This window comes from Varroa destructor, unplaced genomic scaffold, assembly GCF_002443255.2.
Source record: "Varroa destructor unplaced genomic scaffold, Vdes_3.0 BEIS01000006.1, whole genome shotgun sequence".
NCBI classification, from domain to species: domain Eukaryota; kingdom Metazoa; phylum Arthropoda; class Arachnida; order Mesostigmata; family Varroidae; genus Varroa; species Varroa destructor.
In genome coordinates this window covers 6,276,351-6,303,102 of record NW_019211459.1, presented here as the reverse complement: position 1 = coordinate 6,303,102, position 26,752 = coordinate 6,276,351, and the positions used below count along the sequence as shown (strand labels likewise).

At 42.4% G+C, this 26,752-nt stretch overlaps 1 protein-coding gene across 19 annotated transcripts in view; it reads right to left on the bottom strand.

Annotated features, from left to right (window-relative positions):
• Positions 1-26,752, bottom strand: part of LOC111253553 (basement membrane-specific heparan sulfate proteoglycan core protein-like) — a 231,847-nt gene that overhangs the window by 65,343 nt on the left and 139,752 nt on the right. For all 19 annotated transcript variants that reach the window (XR_002674718.2, XM_086992110.1, XM_022813123.2 and 16 more), the window contains one exon: positions 4,880-4,940. Coding sequence is in view for 15 of the 19 variants with exons in the window: in XM_086992110.1 (XP_086848236.1) it covers positions 4,880-4,940 (61 nt within the window). In the remaining 4 variants the exon portion in view is untranslated. The remainder of the gene's footprint in view (positions 1-4,879; positions 4,941-26,752) is intronic.

The following is a 26,752-nucleotide window of genomic DNA, read 5'->3' as shown; positions in this document are numbered from 1 at the left end:
CGATATCGTTTTCCGCGAGGTGGTCAGGGTGCACACTGGCCTAAACGCCGGCTGACTGGCTGGCCGGCTTGGTGAGTGCGTGTTTGAAACGCTGACCGTGTGCTAGCATCTACTTATTATCTACAAAAGGTGACGTGAGTAAGCGAGAAAAAGAAAGGGAGGAGTGCGACTGGGGTTCACTGAAGCCTGCGGCAGCCATGGGACGAAACGAGACTGAAAGGCCCCGCTTTATATGATGATGTATGTCCTAAAGCTGAGATGCAGACAAAGGCGGAAGAGCTTAAATGCTGTGGCCTAACAGATGCGGTTGCGGAAAGGTCTCTCTAGCCGCTTGCAAACGCCACAAACTGGGCCTTCGCTTGGATTCAAGGCTTCGGCTCAACTTGCCTTACGGCTGAAGCATCTCAAGCATCCAACGCAGCCCGAAGTACGGCAGTCGATGCAACCGAACGGAAAGAAGCTCATCCCATTTCATTAAGGGATACAGCAGAGAAGGCGAAAGCGTGGAGAAAAAGGTTAAAGCTGGGCAATGACAGACGGCTATCGAGCGACGCACATTATCAGGAAATGCTGGAGAGCAGGTGCTGATGGTGAAAAGTGCACGACGAAAAGCGCATTTACCCCACGAAACATCGACGAAATAAAGCTATTGCTCATATGGCCTTGCCTCATCGAGCAGCTTCAGCTGGCAGGCAGCCAACGGACAAGCAAGCGTATTCTTCTAACTCTTGGGAAGCTCATCCAGAAGCACAGCCAATGCGCAATGCTGGTTGTATACAGCTTTTTTGCAATCTCTGCTCGCGCGTGTGCGCGCGCCTCCCTGTCTCCAAGCGTAACCATATTTGCGTGAAGTCGTCGTATTCATTTTCACCGGACCCTATAGCGAAACGTCAAAGTCATCTAGTTTGACCGCTCAGGGAAGTGTCAGTCTACACTTTTCCCTGCAGCCCATAAAGGAACGTCCACTTGCCCGAATGCGCCCATTCTTTCGACTTTGACGTTTGATTCTAGTGGTCCTATTATTTGTTGCGTGCTGTTATCTCTTCGTGCGCTGTTCTAGTTATTCCTTGTAAAACGTGCCCACAGCCGTTTCAAAATTTTCCCTATTCACAAATAGGTTTTCCAATGCAGTTTCTATGCTGGAAAACAGAGCGACGATACTAAATGAATTTGTTAGTTAATTTCGGTTTTTGACCTTATGCTGACACAAATAAGGTTAGTAGGGTTACTAAATAGAACTTGTTCTAGCGTGCCCGACTATCTATCCAGCCTGATAGATGTCTTCCAAAGGCTTTCAGATCGCATTGGTAGGTCGCTCCGATGTGTCAGCTTCAATGATACGCATAGTATCCGTATAGCACGGTTTCTGTTTCTAATTTCTAAAACGCGCATTGTCCAGCCGTACGTCGAATATAACTTGATTGCAATATTTTAGCGATGAGAAACTACATTTCAAACAACTCGTTTAATTATTTTTTCTTTTATATCGTAATAGACGTTTTTCGGGATACAAAAGCCGTCATCGACCGCCGTCGAAGAAGCCGTAAACTGAGCTTAAACCAGTTTATATACGCTGCTCGCTAGTTTGACTAAGGAAGCATAGTTTTACGAATAGTTTTAGGCAAAGCAGGACACTTTGCACGGAAGAAACAACCTGTCATAAGTTTCAGTGCCTATTGGTAGACCTATTCATTGTAAGAAAGCACGCTTCGATGCACCTATACAACATATGGGGCACCGTTTTATAACTATACTACTATTTTTCTAATTATTATTCCTGATACTCTTCATGGAAACAAACTATCGTGGTCATCATTACATCGCTGTTCATTGGCTTCTCCTGTCGCCGCTGATCGTGCCGGCTTTCTTCCCTTTAAAATCTGTTACGCAAGATAAGCCTATGCAAAGTCATATAGTTTATCTTGGTGGTGGTAGTAGTAGACCATCGTAGTAATGGTCGTTCACGTGATAGTCTCTTCTTTATTACTAATGTCAAACGTTGTCTAAACTAGGTTCATATATACCATAGAAAAAATTTACAAGCAATGCACTATTCATTGGGGTTCTACAAGTAAATTTTTAGGTTCACCGTTAAACAGACATTGTACGATTTCGGCGTCATTTTACTAAAGCCATACCCAGTTTAGTGACAGCAACTTTTCCTTAGACAAAAATGATGATTTTTTATAATTCTATGTCAGTGTTGCATGCCTTGAGTTAAATCAATTTTAAATACTCGTTGTGTTAATCCATCGAGGTGAATGTTATTAATTCAGAAAATTTATTGCCGACAACCCAAAGGGTCCCGGTCACTTGTCGGTTGTCCATTGCTTCTTCTAGAGGCGTTTCGGATGGCATCATGCACAGAATGTTTCTATCATAAGAGCCATAAGTGTCTCAAGCGGATCTCGCCGGAATGCTGGCGAAAAAATAGGCGATACGAGCTCCGCAGAGCACCGCACTCTTATCAAGTGTACTCCAAATCGGCATATTAATGTCTTATCCTCTAGGCGTTGTTTCACATGCGGAGGCCTCGTAGGAAATACCGTATAAACCTATTGTAGGTTTATAGTGTAGCAATATAGACGGTGGATTATACAAAGTTCCGTAATGAATTGACATAAAAAATTTATTAAATGTAGAAAGCTTTAGCTGGTTATTCGCTCTAAGCAGACAAGGTTGAAACATCGTATGCAAGTGTTCAGTAGTAAGCTTTGCATTTCAGCTGGATTAAACTGTTTGTTCACCTATGGGTCTGCTATATCAAATAAGTAAACAAATAACCTAATTTACATAGAGGGCGCGGACGGTTTAGCCAAAAGGTCGACGGTAAGAACAAAAAACGTGCTAGTGCCATTCCAGGTTGCCAACGGTTCGAGCTAGCCTCGATTCAGATCGCGGCTGACCAACTGGGCTAGCTAATGAACGGATCGGCGTGCGATGATGATAAGTCAAAGATCAAAGAAACTTGGGCACTGGCATGCCCGTTTGTCTACGGGTGTATGTAGCGGGTTTTGCGAGGGCTAGGGGGCGAGGGTGTGTGAAGGAGGTTGAAATGAGAGAGTATGGAGCGGTGCGAATGACCGAGATCAGAATTGTTGGAGAGGTGCATCGATGAAGCGCTGAAGATTACTGCGTGCTTTCACTCTCTGGGCCTCGTTTCTCTTTCAAGGACGATCTCGTTCTTAAATCTGTTAGAATTAATAGAATATAAATATTGACCTGAATGCTTTTTGGGTTACAGCAGTCCGACGTACTAGCGTGCCGAACACAAAACTACGTAGTAATAGCGGGCGAAGCATCAATGACAGACTGTATGTGGCGGCAACGGCATGCACGTCAGGAGCCGCGAAGCAATCAATAGGCTCAGGGACGCCGACGTCAAGATCAGCGTCCTGAATAAATATACGCTCGTACACGCTGTTATAAGTCCTAAAATGAATGAAAACGGTTAAGAAATAAAGAAAAACGTCAGCGCTTTTGCGGGGCGAAAAACGGGAAGCACCGACAGCCAATAGAATGAGAGTCAAATCGATGGAATCTTAAAGTGAGCCGACGAGGAACCCTAGAGTGAAGATCATGCTCAAGGGATTTGATTAGTAACTGCTGAGCGTAGGAGGGCAGGTAGGAAGTGAACGAAACACATAGAGAGGATGAAAATATAATATACATATAAAGCGAGAGAGAAAGGTATATCACTGGATTTCGCTAAGCTAAGGCCCGGAAAAAGGATCGAAAATTATTAGATGGACAGGTAAAATGCGCGAAACTGGTCAAAATAAAATTGGTCAGTCGAGCATATGAATTAGAAATATATAGCGTATAAATTGGTTCCCATCGAACCCGTTTAATGCGTAACCCGGCTGGCTTGAGAATTGTTGCCTATATTGAGGTGCTATATGCAGCAGAGTTGATCAGAGATAGTTCTTTTTGTAGTCATTTCGAAGATCTGCTGACTTAATGTTGGGTTTCCGGAGTCGCTGTGCTGCATACTTCGTCGTGTAAGGACTAGGTGGATAAAAAAAAAAGGCAAAAAAAGCATTATTCACAAGGACACTGTATTTACGTACGTATGACGCTAAGGAAAGTCAAATGGAGCGCAGATGATTAGTACAAGATTTGTTACTAATGAAAAAAATGTCGCATGGGTTGAAGGCGATATACACTATATACTTAAGTAGTAAATTAATTCAGTCATAACAGCCATCAATTTAATTAGATGGATTAATAACCATACTTCTCACAGTAGTGGCTATTGTGTCAGGAAATGTAGCAAAAAAAAAGGTTTAGTGCCCAGTTTTTGTTTTTAAACGAAATAGTATCGAAATCTATCGTCGTCACTGATTGATTTATCTTACCTAAACTCATATCGGAGCTATCGTCCGATATGGGTTTAGGTAAGTAAGTTGTCATAACTTAAAATATTACTGCAAAGCTACTGTTTTGAGGAAAGAAGAATATAATAGAAACAGAAGCAGTTCTTTGACGTACTTGTAAATATTTATACATACATGACATAACATACGATTTACCTATTTACATTCAGTGTTAATGCGATAGTGCTGTTAGTTACGAAACTCAAGTTACGATTATGTATCGGCGATTATAAGTTACAACCTTACCCTCTTGGGTGGGAGTCAAAATTATTTTGGCTGTTAGCAGACCAAACCCACGTAATATCGTCGTATACCGAGCCCACATACATATACAGAGAGATTACGATATAGAAAGAAATAATTAGTCTTGGGCGTGGTTAAACTCGTAGGCGTGTAGCCCACCAAGTAACGTCGATACAACTATATAGCATAGATAGTAAGGGTGCACCATTTTGACATAATCTAATAGGAGATATCTATGTAGGAATGAGAATATATCATACAATAGTTATCGCCGGATTCCTCATTTCTTTCGCTTTCGAAGATATCGCCAAGATGGTCCTCCTGCAATAAACCCAGAAAAATGAGATCTATTAGTGCATGATAGCGGACCGATGTCCCAGGGACCTGACACATTATTGTTACTATTACAATGATATAATTTTAATTACTAATTTATTTCGTCTATATAAAACGGTATAATTAGATTGCTTGCATACTGTAGAAACAACGCCCACCTACGTATCCCCCATTTTGTTTTTAGTTGAATTCGCGAAAATTAGCAGGTGTATTTTTCTCGCCCATGGCTAAATAGAAATGAATACGATACAAGTCGTTCGGCTTACTCGTCTTCAACATATGCTCCATTCCACTGTGAATTTTTTTTAAAAATGTAAATTATTTTATATATAATCATTATAATAAACAAAAATTACTTTAATATTTTCGAATAAGTGTATTGTGTTTAGTTGTTTGCAACTTTATTGTCAGTATAGATAAACTTCTCTATGGTCAACCAATCGTAAGTTGCAGTCGCTGAACACAGCTAAATCTCGTTGTTGTACGGATTAGGATTATGAACGGATATGACGCGTACTTAAACAGTCATTTATGTATCAATCGTTGCAGAGTATGATTTTGATATATGTATCAGACTCTGCGGCTATCCCGGGCGACTTCTAGTTTATGTAATTTTAGAAATTTTGTCCATAAACACTCTTTGCTTTTTCATATTCTCAATAAACAACTAATAACGTAATCTACCCTATCGTACGTAGATTTTTACGTTTTTTGCAAAAAAAAAAAGGGGGGCTCTTTGTGCGAGGAACCTTTTCGACTTTTTCTTATTACTATTCGACTAGCATTGCTTTTGTTCTCATGGGTTTTTTTCGTTGGCTCTGCCGTTCATCTATTTCCGGTTGACGGACCTCCGCTTCTGAACAAGGGATCGTGGGTTAGCCCAATGGTTACTTAGCCTTATCGATTTCTATAGGAAAGTTTTAAATGGTCTCATGTGTTTAACAAAAAAATGCGTTCATCGGTAGACTGCCGCGAACGAGAAGCCAAAGCTAAATCTCCTTGAATGTAAAGCCATGTTTCGTCACGACGACGTTGAGTTAAGCTGGGCCGATCTGGGTTGCCGAGGAGCCGGCGACCACCCGGAGTACGCATGGCGTTCTTCGCTTCTACATATATCGTCGACGCAAGACGACAAGGGCAACGACAGGCGATATCTACCATGCGAACGGTATTCAGGGCCTAATACTCTAGGTAGGCCGAGCAGATAGATACTTGTATACAACGACGACTGACAGCTTAAACGAATCGCTAACAGATAGTAACCTTACCTTTTGGAAAAATGTGCAGATGCTTGCGGAAAATTAAAACGAAAGTTATAGGCTATAAGACAGAGTGAATTAAATTAAAAAAAAAAATAAAAAAACGTAATATTGTGTGATTTCCATTTGTTTTTATCTTATAATATTCATAAGGTAAGTGTACTTGTCGCATAGCTGATTGTCCATATATTTGGTTATTCTAGGCAGTGAATGCTTTACTAATGAGACTAATGTATGCATATGACATATATATATCTATATGCAAAAATTATGCACGCTGTAGGGGCGTTCGTTAACTTTTTGGCTCGTTACGCTAACCAATCAAAGCAGGTCGCTAGTATGCCATGTCACAGCAGCCTATGTGGGGTGTTATTCACGTTTACCTTAAGCCTTCATTCGTTGCAAGGTTACGAGGTCCTATTGTTCTTTGGGGTTAAACGAAGGCGGCCACGCGCTCAAACTGACGACAACATACCTTCGGGCGACGTCAGCCGTCCGACGAGCAGTTTTAACAACAAGGAACTGTTTGCACGCTTTGTAAGATGCTGCATCGATGCTGGGCACGTCGCCTGTCCTCGCGCTGCCAATTCCAAAGAACTGCTGCTACTTTTGCGCCTCTATATTATTTTTTGCCAGCACTTTGTCCTTCTCCTCTCTCCACAAGCGTCAATTCATTCGCATGGCGTCTCGCCGCATTGTAGAGATAAATAAAAAGGGGTTGTTGGGTAAGAGGAGGGCGTAAGGGGTCCCTTCTGTTGCCAATAGCTGGAGAAGACATTGTATTCGCTACAGACCCCACCGTCCTGTGCTCATCTCGAATCGCTTTCCGCTCTTGTTGTGCTTCCGTTACAACTATATGTATGTGTGTGTTTGTGTGTAGATCGAGCTGTTACTACCATTGCTGTTGCTGGCGACTGTTGTCGACATAAGGTTGTACAGCTCGTTTCTACTTTGTGGGCGGAATAGTTTGTTACCCGCCCAGTTTTGCGTTACCCGCCGTGCAGAGTTTGCTCTCTTTCCGCGCACTGACCACAAAGCGTCTGCCTTCTCTATGTCCCTTATCTGTTACCGAGGCCTCGCACTGCTCTCTTTGTTACTGCTGCTAGTATTGCTTCGATCTTAATCGATGACCCACCGTCAGACAAAACCGCTGGTCTGCTAGCCCACCGAACAGCGGGTTGTATCCCACGGCAATCGTCCGATGGACAGGACCAAAAGTAGCAGCTAAAAAAGTTGCTCCTTGACGCCGAATAGCCTTGGTTCCAGCCACAAGCATTGGGCCGTCGTCGCTACCGCTACTATCGTCATAAAGCGCCCCAGAACTGCGTCCTCATCGTAGTGTAACTACTGTTTAACCGGACGAATCCTGGCCAATAATAACAGCGGAACAATAAGAAGTGATTAGCGGCACGCCGCGATAAGGCTAAGAGGGCGAAGCGATCCGAACAAGAAACTCGGCCAGCTCTTCGTCACGTATCGAAAGAAGACAATGAATGTGGATATTTAAGTCGCTGCTGCCGTTGTTGCCGCGAACGAAGGGATTGACGAAACGGGAGCGGACGGTAAATGCCAACAGTAAACAACTTTACTGCTAAGCGCACGTAATAAAAGAAGACCACGGCGATCGCGATGACGACAACAACAATAAACAGAAAACAAAGAAAAGATCGTGGGAAAGAGATTCTAGCTTACAGTAGCAATTCGTGGAAAGCTAACAGAAGATATTATGCCGTAGTTTTCGTTCGTAGTTTAAATCAACGGCACGGTGTATATCTAGAAACTTAATTCTGAAAAAGTCAAGGACTATGGAGCACTTTAGTTTTAACCGAACTACACTTACGTGTTGGTGGCATAATGATTTAATTCAACTTTATTTACTTGTTTGAGTTGTTGTCTAGTTTCGGCGTTACTTGATTTGGCCTACGTTAGATTAAGTAACAGCTGCCTCTTCGACGCTGCGGATGTATTAAACGATGTATATTTCGTAAAAGGCATTTTGCGTCCAAATCCTCCAGCAGCTTTTCTTAACTTAGAGTCCTGTGCTTTCTCACCGCTGAGGGCTTCGTCGCTGCATACCCCGGTCCATTACGGGCATCGTCATCATCATAGCGTCGGCCCAGCAAGCGCTCCACCTTCCTTAGATCATCTTCTTCTTCAGGCCTTCATGTATCTGCCTGAAAGCCCTGCCTGCATTTGTCCGTACATTGCGTTCGTTCATTATTTTATTGCCTTCCGATTGCTACATGTGGCGGGTTGATGCCGTGCCTCGAAATGACGATGTCATCTATTGAGGCAGCGAAATCATAAGGACTGATCGAACTTGAAGGAGTAAGGAGGACCGGTTCCCATCGCGTTGCGAAGACTGTACGTGTGTACCTATATAAAACTGTGGCAGCCAGCGTCTGTGGTCTCTGGGAGTGGCATCATGGGTCGAGGTCCGTTACTACTAGCGGTTCATTCAAGCCAACCTCGGGGATCTCGCAACACCCCGTGACATGACTTTGTGTTGGATCCGCTCTCTACTGATGTTGCTTACCGTGAACTCTGGAAAATGGCAAGCTATTGCCCCGTATCAGACTAGTTGTCCGCAACTATCGGCTGTAACAAGAGCTTATATTCTATATGAGTTCATCTCGATTACACTAGCTGAGATCGACCTCCTGAAAGGGCTTTCCTCGAGAGAAGGCAGCGCATCGAATAAAAGGCAATAACCACCTGTAATAATAATAATAAATAATAAAGAAGATAACAGGTCGTCTTTACAGAAAAAATGCGAACGAATGTAAACTTCTCTTAATCTTAATGTGATTTCAGTATTGACTAAGTACCTGATAGTACTTGACTAAACATACTCACAGACATGTTGGGTATATATATAGATTTTTTTAAAATTTATTGAATTTTTTTTAGAGAACGGTTAAAAATATATCTTATTTAAACTAAAGGCCTAAAGAGGAAAGCTAAAATTTTTTTTTTTTTTTAATGCCAACATTTTCTTTCCCTACTATCTTTAGGTGTGTGTTTTTTTCAACGGATATCGTTTCTTACGAAAGCTGATCTAGCCTTGTACTATGCATAGCACTCAGGGCTTGTCGGTGTTAACAAATATAGCATTATGACAAGCCATATCCTCAAATGTGTATGCTTCAAACGAAAGCCCGATATTTGAACGATAAACCTCAAATCAACATGTTTTCTATAAAACAAAAGAACCAAAATAAGCTGAGCTCTTACGAAATAATAAAGGGTATATTTGAATATATTTTCAGGAAAAAATTGTTCGACAGGGATGTACCACTATATATATATATATATCGCAGCAGTAACTCGTTAGTTGTTTTAAAATATGCTTTAGGAGGGGTATCGCTTATTTAAGCGCACAATTATCTGGTCTGACACTATTCTATCTGATGACGAGTTTTGATCAGGTACAGTTTAGGCAAATTAGAAAATTTTGAACTGGTAGCTATTTTTTTCACATTATTCTTACCCAAAGGATAACATAAACATTTCGATACGGCAGTCAAATAGCGTTTCTATTGTAAGCAAGAGCTTTACGATCAAATAAGACTGGTATGTTTTAGTCGTCCTTTGTTCGAGGTTCATAACGCGAGTCATCTTTTCTCGTAGGCTTCATTTGATAGTTACCTTAACGATGCTTCCCTGTCTGACTTAAGAGAAAAATCATTAGAACTACTCAGTTGTTGAGGCGCAGCACGTGAAAGGTAATTGAAAACAGTTCCCATAAGACAGCTATATGTTTCGTGGCTTGTCCGAACGGTTGTTATTTTTGTTGTATTGCAATGTTCCTAATATTGGAAGCCGAAAATGAATTCCCGTTATGAAATTAAGATACGGAAAGGCGGCAGGAGCTTGATTATGTATCCTGTATACGCCGTGATGCATGGAACGAATGACGCAGATGAGATAAAATGGGAAAAGATGGCAGTCTGCCGCATAAAGAACAAGAAGACCAAGGAGAAATGTCTATTGGCCTACAGCCTTTCCGAATTCAGATTTACTAGTATCGCTGCTCGGACTTCAGATCGATGTCTGTCTGCGTCTACCTGTGGCCACACATTATACGCCTAGGATGGCCCTAAGTGTTCGCCAACTTACACTTGTCTTCACTGTATAACAAAAATCGAATGGTATTGCAATAGTAGCTAAAGTGTTGACGGTCGGTTTCGCTCGCCGTCCTAATAGATGATAGGCTCTTCCTTTCGTCTTCCGCTAGTCTATTAACCACGAGGACGTCAGATCCACCCACCAAGCGAAAGGCATCGAGCATCCTCTTGACAGGCGAACTAGGACAACGCGCCCCCACGATGCTAATGCGTGGCATCATAGCAAATAGATACCTTTACAGTAACCCGTAAGGTAAGTATGCCCATATTAGAGCGCGTCGATGTTTCCTTTGATCTTTGGCTGGTGGCGGTGTCTCTCCGAGGGATTAGCCAGAATCCTAGCTAAGTTATAATTTGTTTGCGAGGACGTGAGGTCATGGACGATTACGCAAAAATACGTTATAACTAATAGTAGTCAGCGAAAACCAAAATCGCTTAATCACGGCGTTTGTGGTTGGCGTTGAATATAACTAGAATATATGAATCGTTGATAGCCTTTAAGTAGCTCTTAGTTGCGATAATGTTCTCTTGTTCTTAAATAAAATGCGATAGGTCCCTTGCAAATGTTTTTTTTTAACGTATCCTACAGTATTTGTTCACGAACATGTGCTCGTAGTTTTTTCGTGTTTGGGATTTTTGAACACTTTGCCCGCTAGCTGCTTTTTCCTTATAGTAAATTATTTGACAATATTTGTGTGTCTCTCTACCGTGCAGAGGCTTTTAGACAAGCTGAAACTGCGAGAAAATTAAATGCATGCGCATTGAATCCGTAAATCAGCGTGATATAAGTTTGTACAAGAATAAACTTCAGAAGCTACTTAAACTTAACTATAATAGGGCACATTTAAGGGTATTACAGGTTGTAACTAGATAATAGTCCTCAGCCATTTGTTACTTAGGAAGTCATGAGCAATTATTTCGCTTTAAGTGATCAACTCTTTCGAATATATTTTCTAATATAAACTATAACTATTTCTATTCGTTGTTACCATGAACCGGCTAGTTTCATACAATAATTTTATCACATTTACATAATCATTTACAAAAAATACCCTCGCGACGAAACACTTAACGATGCGCAAAGGTAATTTCATGTATACGCCGATGTTAGGATGCTTTGTTAAATTGGCCTTTCTAATAACTACCTCTCTCGAATATCCTTTCAGGGGGTTATTTACAACGACCGGTATGTGAGAGAGACATAAATAGCCATTGGAACATAAGTGGCAGCTGTAGGTTGTCAGTTGAAGCTGGTTCTTACTCTAATCATTCATTTGTTCGATCTTGTTTACCTCATGCGGCGTAGATCCATTCACAATAATGCCGATCGTGACGAAAAGCGGCGGCCGACGAAAAAGAGAAGTGGCATGAACTAGGCTACAATGTACATCTTCGAGAGGTTGCCCCTATCTACGAACCCCTCAATAAGGTCGGGGAAGTAGTGTGAGCCAGTCGTATGTGCAGCCACCTCCATTTTCGCTGCAGCCGTTTTTAGCTGACCCTGTTTTGATCCCGAAAGACCCCCCGTACCCATGAGCTATCGTACCTCAACCCCCTGGTGGCAGACCCTCAAACTAAACGAGACTTGCACCATCGCGGCTTCGCGTGGATCGTTTTATCTAACGTCCGGTCGCGGTTAGCAAAGCTGTTGCCAATCCTTAACTTTGTCTTACGAAGGCTACAACATTGCCAGTCGTACGCCACTTCGACGTTAGCCATCTTTTACCGATGGGACACAGTAAGAAGCCTAGAGGTAGCAGGCACAATGATTCTGCGGATGCTGCCATGGGGCGATTTTTATCTCACTGGTCCGCTTCAGCAGCCGATGCGGGAGCCATCGACGATCAATTCGGACCGACCCACCGGCAGTTGGGAGAATAACCGATATCACCTGCCAGCTACCGCGTCGAACGTGAAGGAAATATAATGTTATTATGCCTTCTATCAACGTTAATAGGCCGATACGTGAAAGAAATACAACTATGTTCTCTTTTTTTATATACATGTGCACGTTTGAGCATATAGATATATGCTACTTAGATACATTCATAACTCTGAATTTCAGTCGTTCTCACTGATATAGTCACTAACGGTAGCATGCAAATATATGTGTGTTATCTTGAATAGCGTGCATAGATGCATCCGATAGATTGTAAAGCGGGTAAATATGGTTCCTGAAAAATCCTTTCGTGCATACACCGCCAGCATATGTCTGAATAGGACAGTAGTTAAACAGGAATGACTTGTTACTCAGTTAACAAGAATAAGTTCGGACAGGACGACGCCCAAATGATCGAAAGCAACGGACACAATGAAACGCATGAATCTTTCTTAATCACGAACTTTACACATCGGAAGTTATCTACCTGAATATAACATCAATAACTTCGTCTTGCTTGTCTTTTTTTCTTGGCGATCCTATTTTCCGATTAATTTTTTGCATACTCATGTCTGAAATGACAAAGCCTATATTTTCCTCAAGTTGATCGGCCGTCCATGGATTACCGTAGCTCAACTTGCTTTTGAAATACCTCCATAAAAATATGTCGCGTGATTCTGGGAGGCTATTCGATGTTCCCTCTCCTGGAAATGAATCGCTTACCGAAATTATTGCTTAATAACGCAATTAGTTACATGAAGGGGTAGATCATCTTGCTGAAACCGCAAATCCCCGCAAACCTTCCTTAACGATTTGGGATACCAGAAAACCTGACACCATCTCCTCAAATTCTGCAGTTTATAGTTTCGCAAATGGGCCGATGATGCCTCTGGCCCTTACGTCGCGCCAGAAAATTACTTTTTCATCATATAAACTTCGTTTAAGGATATTTTGAGATTTAATGACCTGGCAATCCATCGACAGTCGATAAGCCTGAGGTAAGTATCTGCTCTGCCATTTCAGATTTGAGGTAAAATAGTAGTGAAATATTGGTTGAAGTCAATAACTGTTATGACAAAAGCCAACGAAACTTACTTTATTAAATATAATTGAGTAAAATCTCGAATGTATGAAGTTTGTAGTAAGGAAAGATTGATGTTAATACATTTAGTTATTCTTTTTGTTGGCGCCATTCTGAACTTAGATAAACTTTCCTGTAAATAACTTGCTAGGACCTTCAGCTAATTTTTTTAACGAATAGCCCAAGAAAAAATGAAAGTGACATTGATTGGCTGCCGCAAGGAAAGACTTACACAGAGCTGGTTTATAATGCTATGCATCATTAGGTATTTGCTGGTGCGTTATACTAACGGATACAATAGCCTTTACCAAAACTATAATTTTAGATTTCATAATAGTACGGTTGCGTCTTTGGCTCAGTGTAGCTTAGCTAAATCGCCGAACATTAGCAAACCCATCAGTGCTTTAAACAAAGCTATAATAGAAACATCGCAATCTCCAAGATCCGACGCTTTCAAAACATGAAGCAAGACGTCACAGCTGGTGCAGCTGTTGCTGACTCAAACGTCTGGTCGTCGCCTGTGAGCGTATCGCTTCGATAAACAATTCTCTATTGTGTGCACCACGTGTCCTCGGTTCTGGGCATCGGTTGTTGCTTCTCCCTGCCGTTGGACTGCCTTCTTATAGGCGGGAGCGTTAAACTTTTATTAGATCAATAACACTAAGCTTCCCCAAGGTGCATTATGAAGCAGGATGCTATTGTTGTTGCTGCAGCTTTTCTTGTCCTAAGGTCCCATGTCGTGGGGTTTCGTCTTTCTCTTCTATTCTGAAAAGGCTCTAGGAAAGGTAGACGGCAAGTAGAAAATGGCTAAAGGGAGTGGAGAGGGCAAACTGGTAGCACTTGTATAGACGAGATTCTAGACGTAAAATTTCCCCATCAGCCTTGAAGCATGGGCTTCTACTATAGGGAATAACGCCAACGTCGCGTCCGACTAAGTCTCGTATTGGTCGGTTCCACTACGCACTAATGCTGCAGGAACTGTTATTTGTTGGTCTGCGTCTGTTTACGGTGGCGGAGAAATACACTCAACAAACGCGACCATGTAGAATGCTACGGAGGTAGAATTGAAGTGTCCTGTTACGTAGAAAGGCAGGAGATCCTGAATTGGAACTTAATGGTGGTCAAGCATCGGGTTGCAGAGTTGAATTTTCCAACAATTTAGCATGTTCTGTAGATAGCGTTAGACCTGCAAATAATTGTGGTTACAGTGTGAGTCAAGAGCTCTCGTATAAGTTGATGTAGTTTATACTTATTAACTTGACTAGGCGCCTGATACCGGACTCAAATCTCAAAGGGCAAACAGCAACCAACTTCCCTCGAACTTCTTATTCCAGGTCTTCGGCTTGAGAAAAAAGATTTGGCTTTTCGTATAGTCCCTTCTTCGGTAAACTCAAAAGTCAGATTGAACTGGTCAAACAAAGCCGGGCTAGCGGCATAGAGATACCGCGCTCCGTTCGATGGCCTTATTCCTGGACCGCTCCGGAAATACTAATATATGAAGCAGCATATACGGACGCGCTAAATCACAACCGTTCCTAACTCATCGAAGCAGCGTCAGCGATGATCTCCGTATACGCGGGGTTCCATGACGAGCCTAGATTCGGAGAGGGGGTTACCGTGAGTTCTGTCATAAGAAGGAGGCCATTGCGATGCCCTTGTGGAAAGTCGCCCGGTCTCGAAAAAATTACTTGCTCAGAGGGCATAGACGAGTCGACGTCCCATACACTCGACGGGAGTTGACATTGGCCAGAGGTAAGTCTCAAAACCATTAATGAACAAGCCGGGATTGCCCTAACATCTCGTAAGCCATTTGCACAGATTACTACTACCCGAGCTGTTCGGCTTATACGTCTCCGAGCGCCTGCCAAAGCGGACACCATCAGGGAGCGGATTGTAGCAACGTCATTCGGCAACATTAAAAAATTTATTTCAGCGCGATGTTTAGGAGTTCTATTGTCGCTACTAGTGCAATAAAATGACTAGATAACTTGGAGCTTAATTTGCTAAACAGACATAAAACATGATCCATCTACAAGAAAGTTCATTTGACGCACCGCACGTTTTATATAGTAGCATTTGAGAACGCGTTGACGTTGCTGCCGCTGCAAAGTACATCGCTTCACTTTTTATCGTTCGAGTCAAGCACAGCAGGTCGTTGTATATTTTCATTCCGGTCTTTCAAACTGCAGAGCAGGTTTTTGCCTTTTGCCCTGGACCATTTAATATTTGTTGTAGATTCCACGGACGTAGCGTCTGTACACATGGCCTGTTTGCACTGTTTCCTTCAGCCGCCCCTGACCTGTCAAAGTAACTGCTGGTCTTTTATACACCGTTACTGTTTTAATGTGGCATAGCGATATAAAGCCCAGCAGTCCTTCTTTGCAAAACTACGAGCAAATTCACAATAGTGTGCCTTTACACGGCTTTACAGGACGCTTTTCTTCTCTCACGTCTTGCGAACTGCTGTAAACATGGAAAATTCGTACAAGATCTCGTCTGTGTTCCGCGCATGCCTCGACACCAGTCACCGGCCTCGAGTCTCTATAAAACAGTTTAGCTCTCTTCTGGACGATTTTTCTTTAGCTTCAAACCGATGGGATTTAAGTTAGGAATGACACACGAAATTAGATGCTGCTAAAACAAGCACATCTAGTGAGTGTTTTTAAAATAAGTTTCAAGGCAATGTCCCTTTCCCAACTTTTCTCTCTTTTTGAGAAGGGGGCGTACATGGTGTTTCCCACTGAAACAACATCATTTTAATTTGACATGTACTCTTCAATTAGTTTTTTTCAGTACAACGGGCGTCCTTTATTTGCTTTTTCCTACTACTGACCACTTTTTTTTTTGGAATACATTTGGAAAAAGTACACAGTGATTAGGAAGCGTCGAAATTGATGCTAGATCAGTATACAAGACGTTATTGATTATAAGATATTGGCTTTGATTATGTGATATCGAGGCAAGGCTAGAAAACCTAGGTATGACATATACAAGCAACCCGGACGACCTTTACATAGGCAATTACGAACTAGCTGTTCTGTGTCTTTTTTCTGCTTAGCAAATAGTTGGCGACATAATCACCACGGTTTAGAATTTAAATTTTTAACGCTGCAAACTAAGAACGGGAATTTCATTTACTGGAACAAATGAAAACTAGGTACAAAGGTTTTTCTCTATCTACACAGTTAGCGTTGTTATGTGAAACACTTTAAAACGCTTTATTATAATAACGCTTTAATATTATAATACAAACATCGATAACCGCTGTCTGTAATAGCGTGGCTCCCTTGAACCCGTACTGTTATATATGATGGCAGTGCACCTATTTAATAAAAATCTTGCCCAAAGTCTTGTGGCTTATAATTCGATTTGGCATACCATAAACCGTTTACCCTATGCGGGTTCGGCTATAAATTATTTCATTGGCCGATTAGGTCTGGCGTTCTGTTGCGTATTTCGGCTTTTTCAGGCCGAAATGCAGCGTGTATACCTCGTATGCTGTTCGACGAAAGTCCTTTCAAAGGCTACATACTTCAAATTTACTCTATTCGCCTAGAAATTGTAACAATATGGCGTTAAGTATTGATTTCGAGATCGTCCGCAAGAGACGTAAAATGCTTTATAGGTCTAAGCGCATTGGCATTCAATCTTACCAGATATTCACTTGTGGGTAATCGTAGTTACTTATTATTATTATTATTATTATAGGTCGTGTAACATAACGCAGAATGCGAATTATATGTACTGCTGCAGAGACGTACTGTTGAACAGCCATAGCGGCTTTAAGGCGGCGAACCTCGCATCAGTCCTCTTGCTATAACAAAATGTGTTACCTTTATTATATACCATAGGAAATATAATTCGTCATTAAAATTCACCGCTTTCGATATATGATGGATTTTCAGGGTATTATTATGTCAATTGTAGGGTATTAACTGATTATTATTACGGCAGCTTTTACTCCCGAACGAAGCTCTACGGCTTAGAAGCTTTCATGACGCCCAAATAGGAAGGACTAACCTAAATATGAACAAGACTTGTGGGAACCAGAGATCTACAAGGGCATAAAATTGAAATCCGAATGCTTCTATGCCAAAATAACTTGATCTGCAACCAATTTATGCTGTACTGGATCGGCACTCATCACACACCCGTTGGTCGCCGCCTTCTTTCTTGCGCAGAGCCTTAGCGTCAACAGACCCATGCGGTAGGATTTTAGGCGACACCCTTCCGGTCTGGTTAGGTACTAGGTTCGTTCAGTTTTTTAAAGGTTGCCGTAAGCTGCCAGCTGAGTGCGCGTTTAGAGGTGGACGCCTTCTTCGACCAGTGGTTGGCTGTTTTCGATCAGACTATTCATCGTCTGTGGGCTCTACGGACACCCATTAGAGTCAGCCGAGTTGGGTAGACTCTGTTCAATCCTAACCCTCTGTCCACTCACCCACTGAAACGGCTAATGGTCAATCCACCTACACACTGGCCCAGCCTTTCTCATCGTTCCGAGCTGCTATTCCTCTGCGCGCTTCTACTAAACAAACTACTTTGACGAGAGGTATCGAGGTTTGCAAACCTCTCTCCAGTCCAGTCGGACCGATTCGCTTCAATCGCATTGCGCGGTACTTGCAAGTGAAGCCCAGAGTCCTGAGACTGGTCCCATCCAAGAACCGATGGGGCGCTGTCGGGTTCCCTGCAGCTAGGAGCTTGGCAAGCTAAGCTGGAACCGCACGGCCTTTTGAAAAACACGCTAGGCCTGTGCAACAACCGTCAACGATTGCCCAGTGAACAGCCAAGTGCGCTTTATGTAACCATGGCATATGGCAAAACAACGCAGTCGGAGTTGTACGGCTGTTCCGAGAACCTTTCGTTGTTAATTGTCTAAGAGATAGCTTTGCATGAATAGAATAGGTCTGTCCTATTTCAAGTCATGGCGATTCCAATCAAGGACGATATGGTAAGTGCTAATAAAGCAAAGCGAGTTTATTTGATTTCTCTGTATCAAAAACTGGCCATTATTGGAGAGTGTTTGTCGATTTCACGCGATATAGGGCTATCGCGGAGGTGTTACAGAGTAAACAGTGTAATTGATCTTAATAACCATCATAAGCTGTCTGGAAGTCAGACTGATATATTTAGGGTTTCTTGCATCAACGATTCCTTTGCAAACTACTCGTAATATAGAACTATATTAGAACAATATATTGCAGAATGAGGTGAACAAAGTGCGCAACAATACCTGACAGGATGTATCTACCTGTTTTCGCGATATGAGTGTAGAACTTCATTGTAAAAAAGGGATTTCTACTTTTTGTTAAACTAAACTTAAAACTTTTCTTCGAACGAATAAAAAACCAATAGTAATAACGCCTAAAGGAAACATTCTGGGAGCTTAAGACGATGTATGTCCTACATACAGATATAAACAAAGGATATTTCTTGCGCGTTTTGTATTGTAACTTTTCCAATGCACCCAATAGAATGCAGCTGATGATGTATGGACATAACTATAAGTAATACGTATTAATTATGTTCGATTCCATTTTTAGCGAGTTGCTTGTACTCGCATATACAGACATACATTTATGGTAGACCATTTACGGATTCGTGCCAACGAGCGCAACTACTAAACGCCGACCTGCAGATGTTAAACTATTTGTAAGTTTCGTTAAGAGTCGCGGCCACTTACGGTTGCTGGAGGTACAAAGTTGGAGGTGAAAAAACAGAGAAATTGTCCAGCTTTGCCCTAGAAATGCAAGCGTTTAAAATCCTCTTCCTTCCGATTACTGACGGTCCTACACAGATCAACAGTGAGATGCCTCTGCCATCGTAGGCAAAAGCACCCGAAGGATCCTCACAGGTCTTATATATCACACGACGCCTAGCTCAAGCTTACATTTCCCTGCATAGCAACTCAGCCGGCCCGGCCTTGGCCCCAGTCACCCGTCATTATTGAACCTGAGAAAATCCGCACGCTGTTGCTTTGTTGGCGCTATATTCGTTCGGAAAATGAACCAGAAGATCCCTGGTCTCTTCTGGGTTTTTCGAGTATACAACCATATTCTATAGTGATGAACTCCATAACAGCCCATAGTTCATACTTCTCTCCCACACACATTCGAAGGGCACATTTCGAACCCGTGCCGTTGCCTTTGTGGGTAGACCCTTGCCGTCGTCACACAAGTCCGTATTTTCCTCTTCGTCAATCGTTCGTCATTCCGTTGAGTGTCGGTGGCGGTGATGAGCAGGCTGAAGTAAGGCTCTTCATGCCTTTGCACTTTCAGCCTGGGCGCTTTGCTGATTCACCCGTTTCGTAATTAGGCGAACCAACCCCACTTTCCCAATCCCACATTGATGGGCTGGGTGGAAGGGTTCATGTCTCTACCTAACCATCTATTAGATGCATTTTTCGCCCAATTCTACCACTGAGTCTCGCTGCCGTTCCACACATGCAGTACCATCCTTTTCTGGAAGACCTATAATCTCGTGCTCCGCACTCCTACTTGCGGTTACTCCTGCCGCAATTCCAGCAGCTGGCCGTTCGTTTAACCCGCCGTTGACAGTGCGAAGCGGACAGCCGGATAACAGAAAACGAACAAGTAAGGTCCAACATCTCGTCGACATTTCCGGGATAGTCGTAAGCCTGTGGGACTTTTATCAACATGCCCGCATCGACTCTCACACGAACCGAGCGATAAGCTGTCTGCCCAGAGCCCAGCACCTATGAGCTAGATTCATGCGCTTTATTGGCGGGGATAGCGTAGCCATTCTAGATTTAACACGAGCATTACCGGTGACTGGTAAAAGGTCACAGAGGGACTGGCGAATCACCGCCAAACATTACTAAATGGGGTTAATGGAATTTGGCTTCGTGGGATAGACGACACTTGCAGTGGTGAATTTCAGACACAGCAGTGTCTTCAGATTTCAGATTTTACAGTGAAGTAAAGTCAAATGAAAGTTCGAGCTAACAGCTCAATACGCCAACATCTTTGAATGATATGGACGATTTAGTGCACATATGCATGTACCGCAATAGTTTCTTTTTGCTAAAAAATGATTGCTATTTTTACAATTAAGTAATTTCTAGTTTTTAAAAAATTGGTACCTATCAACTATAACAACGTTCGTTCTTTGCCAGTACTGTGTGTCGTCTGGTTCGTCATATGTGTTGCTTAGCTCAGGTAGGTTACCCTTTATGGGGCGAATATTAATTTTTCTATGTCTCTATTTGTTTTTTGATCTTTCGTTCTTTAAGGGGGCTTTCCCGCTCCCCAAGAGGAGTTGGAGCGTGTGACATTGACACTACCACGACGCAGCAAATGGCTGAGTCGGACTAGCTCGTACGATCGTCTGCTGGTACGTCATCTGCCGGCTGCAGCACTTCGATCGACGCTTTCAACTGTTTGCCAGTAATCTCACTCGCTCTCGTACTTTGTCGCTCTATCATTCAGACTCGTGCATTAGCGACGTCGCGGGTCTGGTACAACTGGCCAAGTTTTCCTGATAAGAATGAAAACTAGGACTGAATTGCATTGAGACACCAGCGACCGTGCTGACATTTTCAACCGGTAGAGCTGACGTTGTGTAGGGCGCTGCGGACAAGCCATTCATTTTGGACTACGCGAGTTATCGCAGCTGCTGTTACGCCTGTCGTCCCTCCGGTTTCTGACCTCTTTCTTAATTCTATCTAACTATGTTCCAACTTATCCTCATCTCCCGTTTCCTTCTTCTCTTTCTCTTAGTTAGATTCTATCGTGTAGGGTTCGAACAGTCTCTCACAGTGTTTCACCTACGTAGATTTTGCTAAGCTCAATTTTTCCTAGTTCTAGGCCCGCTTGACAGCCTGGCAAAACGCTCCTCGCTCACGTTCGTTCCCTCCGGCTACTGTTTCGTAATGCAGCTTCCGCTTTCTTGAAACAGTAGTTGTTGTGACTTGGCTGCTTTGATCTTTATTCATTCTTCTCGAGCGTCGTCTACCGTTTCTTTTCTTCAGTGGCTGCGATAACTTTTGTAAAGATAGATGTTGAAAGGAGGAAGCAAGGACCGCGAAAAATCCATCTGTTCAGCGTGAGATCGGATGGCAAAAAAGAGACGCGAAAAATGTAAGGTTAAAGAGGCCCCAGAAAGCCCAAGTTCGAAAAATTAAAGATTGACCTCAGTTATGCCTGCCCACGCACTGCATCATAAACTGGAATGGCCCTAGCTCGTTACTTAGTTTCCCGCTGGCGCTGGGTATGGAGTTCATGAGGAGCTTTCTGTCAGCTTTAATTGAGCTGTACACCAAGAGATTAAGCACATCTCTATTTTTCCTAGAATTATTTAATAATTTACGGATGGTTATACCGCACACATACTCCAACTGTAAAAAAGACGTGCTTGTTCGGAATAAATTTTGGATTGAAAGACAATGGCATACTGTAGCTCCTTATAGAACTGGAGAGATGCCTATCAGTCTGATTTACTTGTATCTTTATTGGTTTAGCGCCAGGTGATACGTGAGCATGCAGCTGGTACAAAGGCGAATCCTTTACGTATCATGTACGGATTCATACGGATAAAATAAAAGCAAATCGTAGTAGAATGGTACGAATGCATGAAGATGAATAGCCACAAAGGCAGATTCGACCATTTATACATATAAAATGGAGACGTTGATCCATCTACTATTAAGGTCATGGCTAGCCAAGTTTGTTGCACTTAGTGAGTAGCTACGTTCCATCCACGTGGGAAATAACTGTGACCGCAATCGATTGTATTTATTAAGGAAGCTTCGGCAATGCTATAGCATTGCGTTGTCTGTCATCCCGTTGGGATACTTGAATGTCCTATCATACGTATCTGCGTGAACTGCAGTAGATCGTTTTTTCCCTTACTTCTCTTCTTAATCACACCTTAGAGTTATTCCTGATCTACAGTACAAGTTTTTAGTAGGATCATCCATTTCTCTCCGTTTGCTTCGATGCACACGGCTTCGAACAGAAGAACAGACTAAATGAAGCGATGATGATTAGCGCAAGGGCGTAAACTGAGAAATTCTCTGTGGTCTTTAACGAAGATCTATCCCTTGCAGCTGGCAGTAAATGACGAGTTCCACTCGACTCTACATTGGTCTGACTTGTCAGTAGATTCGGCACGTTCAGAACGGTCATCACTACCACAGTCATACCAATACGGGGCTAACACAACTTGTTAAGTAAAAATTGATAATTGCCAGTGGTCGAGCGGCGCCGACAACTCTGTCTGCTGGCGACGAAGCAAAATCGCGGTGGCGACTATGGGGGTTTGGCTGCTCAGTTCGCTATATTTTCGAGTCTGTCATAATGATCGTCTATCTTCTTCATCGACTTTTCTGCTGCTTGCCTTCGGAAACCCGATCCTCCTGACGTCCCTTTCAGCTAGATGTGTCGTGATGATATCCGGCCCTGGTTGTTGACTCTGCAAAGCTATCATTAGTAGCGGAGAAAGCGTCGAGCGTTAGCAAACATAAAACGTTAACGCCAATCAGTCGTAGGCTTTGCTGATATCCGGCTCAGCTTCGGTGAAGTACATGCCCCACACTACATCCTTTATTGGTGTCGAACGATTGCGTTGGCACAGAGAAGAGGTCGTCGGACAAGTCAGCCTGCAACCGCCGTCGTAATGGAAGAAAGAAAGACCTGGATAGAGTCTGTGTAGTAGAAGAATAGACCGCTAAACCGAGTAGCTGCTTGGACAGTGAATAGCAGAACGAAGGTACTTGTCCATATAACAGCTTTCTGCCTACAGCCAAAAATAATCACGCCCTACTTGCCTCACCCTGACCCATGGTCCTTCTTGCTCATTACGCGGTACCCACTGCTTCTCAAAACCTCTAACGCAATGGGCTACTTGCCTAACACATGTGCTTGTACAAATTGCACCTGTCTTAACCTGATTGTGCCTATAAGACTTCGTGTAGTGCGTCGCACGAAACCTACCTGCGATCAGCGCGAACCTACCCCGACGGTGAACGGCCTGTGAAGATCAATGGAATATGAGATTAAAGCGGTAATCGTATCATCATCCACAACCGGCGTAACGTTTGCCAACTTCGTCCAAAATTCGTTCGCTGTCTTGCCTCAATAATGGTTCAATATCTTTTGCATAGCATGGACCGACACAGTCCATCCGGTTGGCGTCTGTATACGAGTATCGCTCATGCAAAACCTCGTACCCAGAGCTGCTGACGGAAACGAGCTGTCGTAACACAGCTCAAGGATATATGCTTACTAGCCATTTCTGAATTTGCTATGTGCCGACTTCTTTTCATTTTACTTCAATTGAGCAAGATCATTTATATTTTTGGGTAGGCAACACGTTTTGTCTGCCCAAACGTAGAAATATGCCCAACTATTTGCCTATATGCACAAGATATTTCAACATACCATCATCTCCGACCGAAGTGGTGCTTAACCCATTCTTCCCTAAGACAAAACACGTAGTTCTCTTAGCGAATCGATGAGCAAGTCGCGTATATAGATTTTATACTTATTTAATGTTTCAATTAATGACTGTTCGCTTCATTTTCAACCATTGCTACTAGACGGGAACAATACATCTCCAAGAAATAATATTAAGGCCATATAAATGATACCAAGCTACATAGCTCTAACCTATTTTACCTACGAAAGCGGTAACATATAATTACATATATTGAGCGTTGTCGTTGCTTTGTATACATATCACAGTCAATTAGTGACACTGCTACATATGTAAATACGACAAACTAAGAGGGGGCTGATTCTTTTTTACATTTTATGTGTGTCTTTTCTCTTATGTCTACATACCAAGGCGTAAGTGCCTTGCCTAAACAGGCATTTTCCTTGTGACATAATGTTGGCTTCCATTTATAAATGCGCTTACATTCACGATATCCATCGTGCATACGTCATGCTGTTTACATACAAAAGTGTCGTAACGAAGCTATGCGCATGCGGAATCCTCAGGTGTTCGCTCGGTAACCCCACCGTCCCATAACATCGTCGTGTATCGGAGCACTATAGTCAAAAATACCTACGTGTATAAACCAAACAAATACGGGCACAAAACAGTCACCTGGCAGCTGGCAGTTTTTGTTATAGCATAATAGTAATAACGGTGGACGGAGCAGTGATGATAACGGTAGTTAGAGTAATCAGGTATCGTTATGCTTGTCATGAGCACATATACCATGTTGCCACAGCCGTTCACTCTTAAAGCCCAACAACGCTGATAAAGCTTCTTTTTGTACACTGATTCACCAGGGAGGAGCAATATACGCCTCTCGAAAGAGCCCCAAGTCACGTACACGTGACGGGAACAGACAGCGACTTTGTTCAAGACGTAGCCTTCCGTCATCCTGCACGGGTCTATCGAGGCTCGTTCGAAACATACCAGTGACAAATGAACAGCGAATAGTCTTACCCGTATGGTCTGGACCATACTGAAAATGCTCAGTAGAGTATTGAGATAGCAGAAGCGCCATAGCGATGGTAAATGGAATGACGAAGACAGAGTTCCCAGCAACCAGAGCTTTACAATAGTCATATTATTGTTAAAACTAAGCCAAGCGCAGCTCCCATAAACCACAGTATATAATATATATAGAAAAATAAGAGAGATATCAAGATCAAGCTGCCATCATCAGTATCACGCTTTAGCTAGCTTCGGTATAGCTGATCGCTTCGGCATCAAGAGTGTTAACCAATGATTTATTAGGCATCGTTCTCCTGAGATCGCCGTTGAATTTTTATTTGTCTGGATATTGGAAAGGTACAGATTAACTAAAAATAACAGTCTAACGATAATAGTCGTCTCTAACGACTTGTGTACGTGATTAAAGCCTTTACTTTCCGACCGTGCCCTCATTGGCTCACTTCAACAAAGAATATCTCCCTTGCGGAAGTTTTATCTACTAGAAAGTAGCTTTTTTGAACTTTGAAACATGATGAAAATAATTTTTTCTTTGAGTTAGTTCTTTGCTGCCACGTTTCTTAACACAGAAAAGTCTTTGAAACGATGTTGGAAATTGCCAATTATACACGTCTATGGGGTGCGGCACTTGAATTCAAACGAATTTTGGGGGCTCTTTGTCATAGCGTTAATACGCTATTCCTGATACCACAAGAAGGCCAGGTCTTTTTAGAACAAAACAACCGACCTGTAATAGCGAGCAAGAATGGATTGTTTAATCAGTTTCAGTCGCTTTAGACAAAGCGCTAACAAGATTAGAAGCTTCGTTTTCTCCAGGTGTTACGCAGCTTCTGAAACATAATAAAAAACAATGAGACGACCCACAAATGTTCCCAATAGGGTTTAGATTTAGAGGGCTCAAAAGTTTACTAGAATGACTCAAGGAACTACTGTTAGGAAGTCTGGATTGTTGACATAGAAACCAATGGCCGTTTCGAGGACGTGAATATTGATTGTCAATTGGGTCGTAAAGACAAGCTCCAGCACCTTTGTACTTTTAGGTAGTTTTTGACTGTCAAATTTTTGCTACTTCCTGCCTGCTATCAAGCACGTTGTGTATTACAGCAGAATTAGCAATCTGCTTTATACATGATTAATATTAAGAAGCTGTTAGTAGATTAAAGAGAAGGTTTTTTGAAAATGAGTAGTGATTCGTTCAGGTCCCAAATGAGTGACCTCATTACGATAAGTTTGATTATATCGAATAAACGTAACCGTCACACGGTAACGCTTTACGAACACGCACGCAGAAAATTTCGTTGACATATATTGCAATGCAACAACTCGTACGAAAAAGCTTGGATTTGAATGATGACACCGTATATACGCGAAGTTGCTATCTGTTCTGGAAACTACGTTTATTTATTCGTGAAGCATTCCAAATGCTACCTCAGCACGCGGTTAACATAGACAGGTTAGACAGATTCTCTCTGAATTATAGAGATCAGTTATTTCTCTCCCTTGCTGGTACAGTGAGACCCTGCTAACCGGAAGCATCCAAAAGTGCTCTAGATCCAAATCAGGACATATATGCCCTTTAACCCTCTAATAAAATAACAGCAATAGCGAAAACGGTAAAAATTGTAATGTTTTCCGCTGTTCAAGCTTTCTAGATTGTTTCAGTTAATCTTCCTACCCTGATAGGACCTTATAGAAACACTAAATAACGACATCTGTCATAGAAGAGACAATTGAGTGTCTGCTATGACGGAAGTTTTTAGTGGATTTCGGTTCTCTTCCCATTTGGATATATAACTAGATATGTTATAAACTACCAAATTTTATTCGATAAAAATGGTCAACTTCGGCAGGTACGAGTTCCCACTGTCGACTGAATCGGGACGAATACCTCACTTTTAAGATATTCAGGTATACTAGCACTAAAAAAAATTGACAATTTTGACGTGGTCCTTTGTAAGAGAACTTAGGTCGTCAAGGGCTCTTTAGAAGGTTACAAGTAGACCGTAGCTGGTGAGTGAACAAATCAA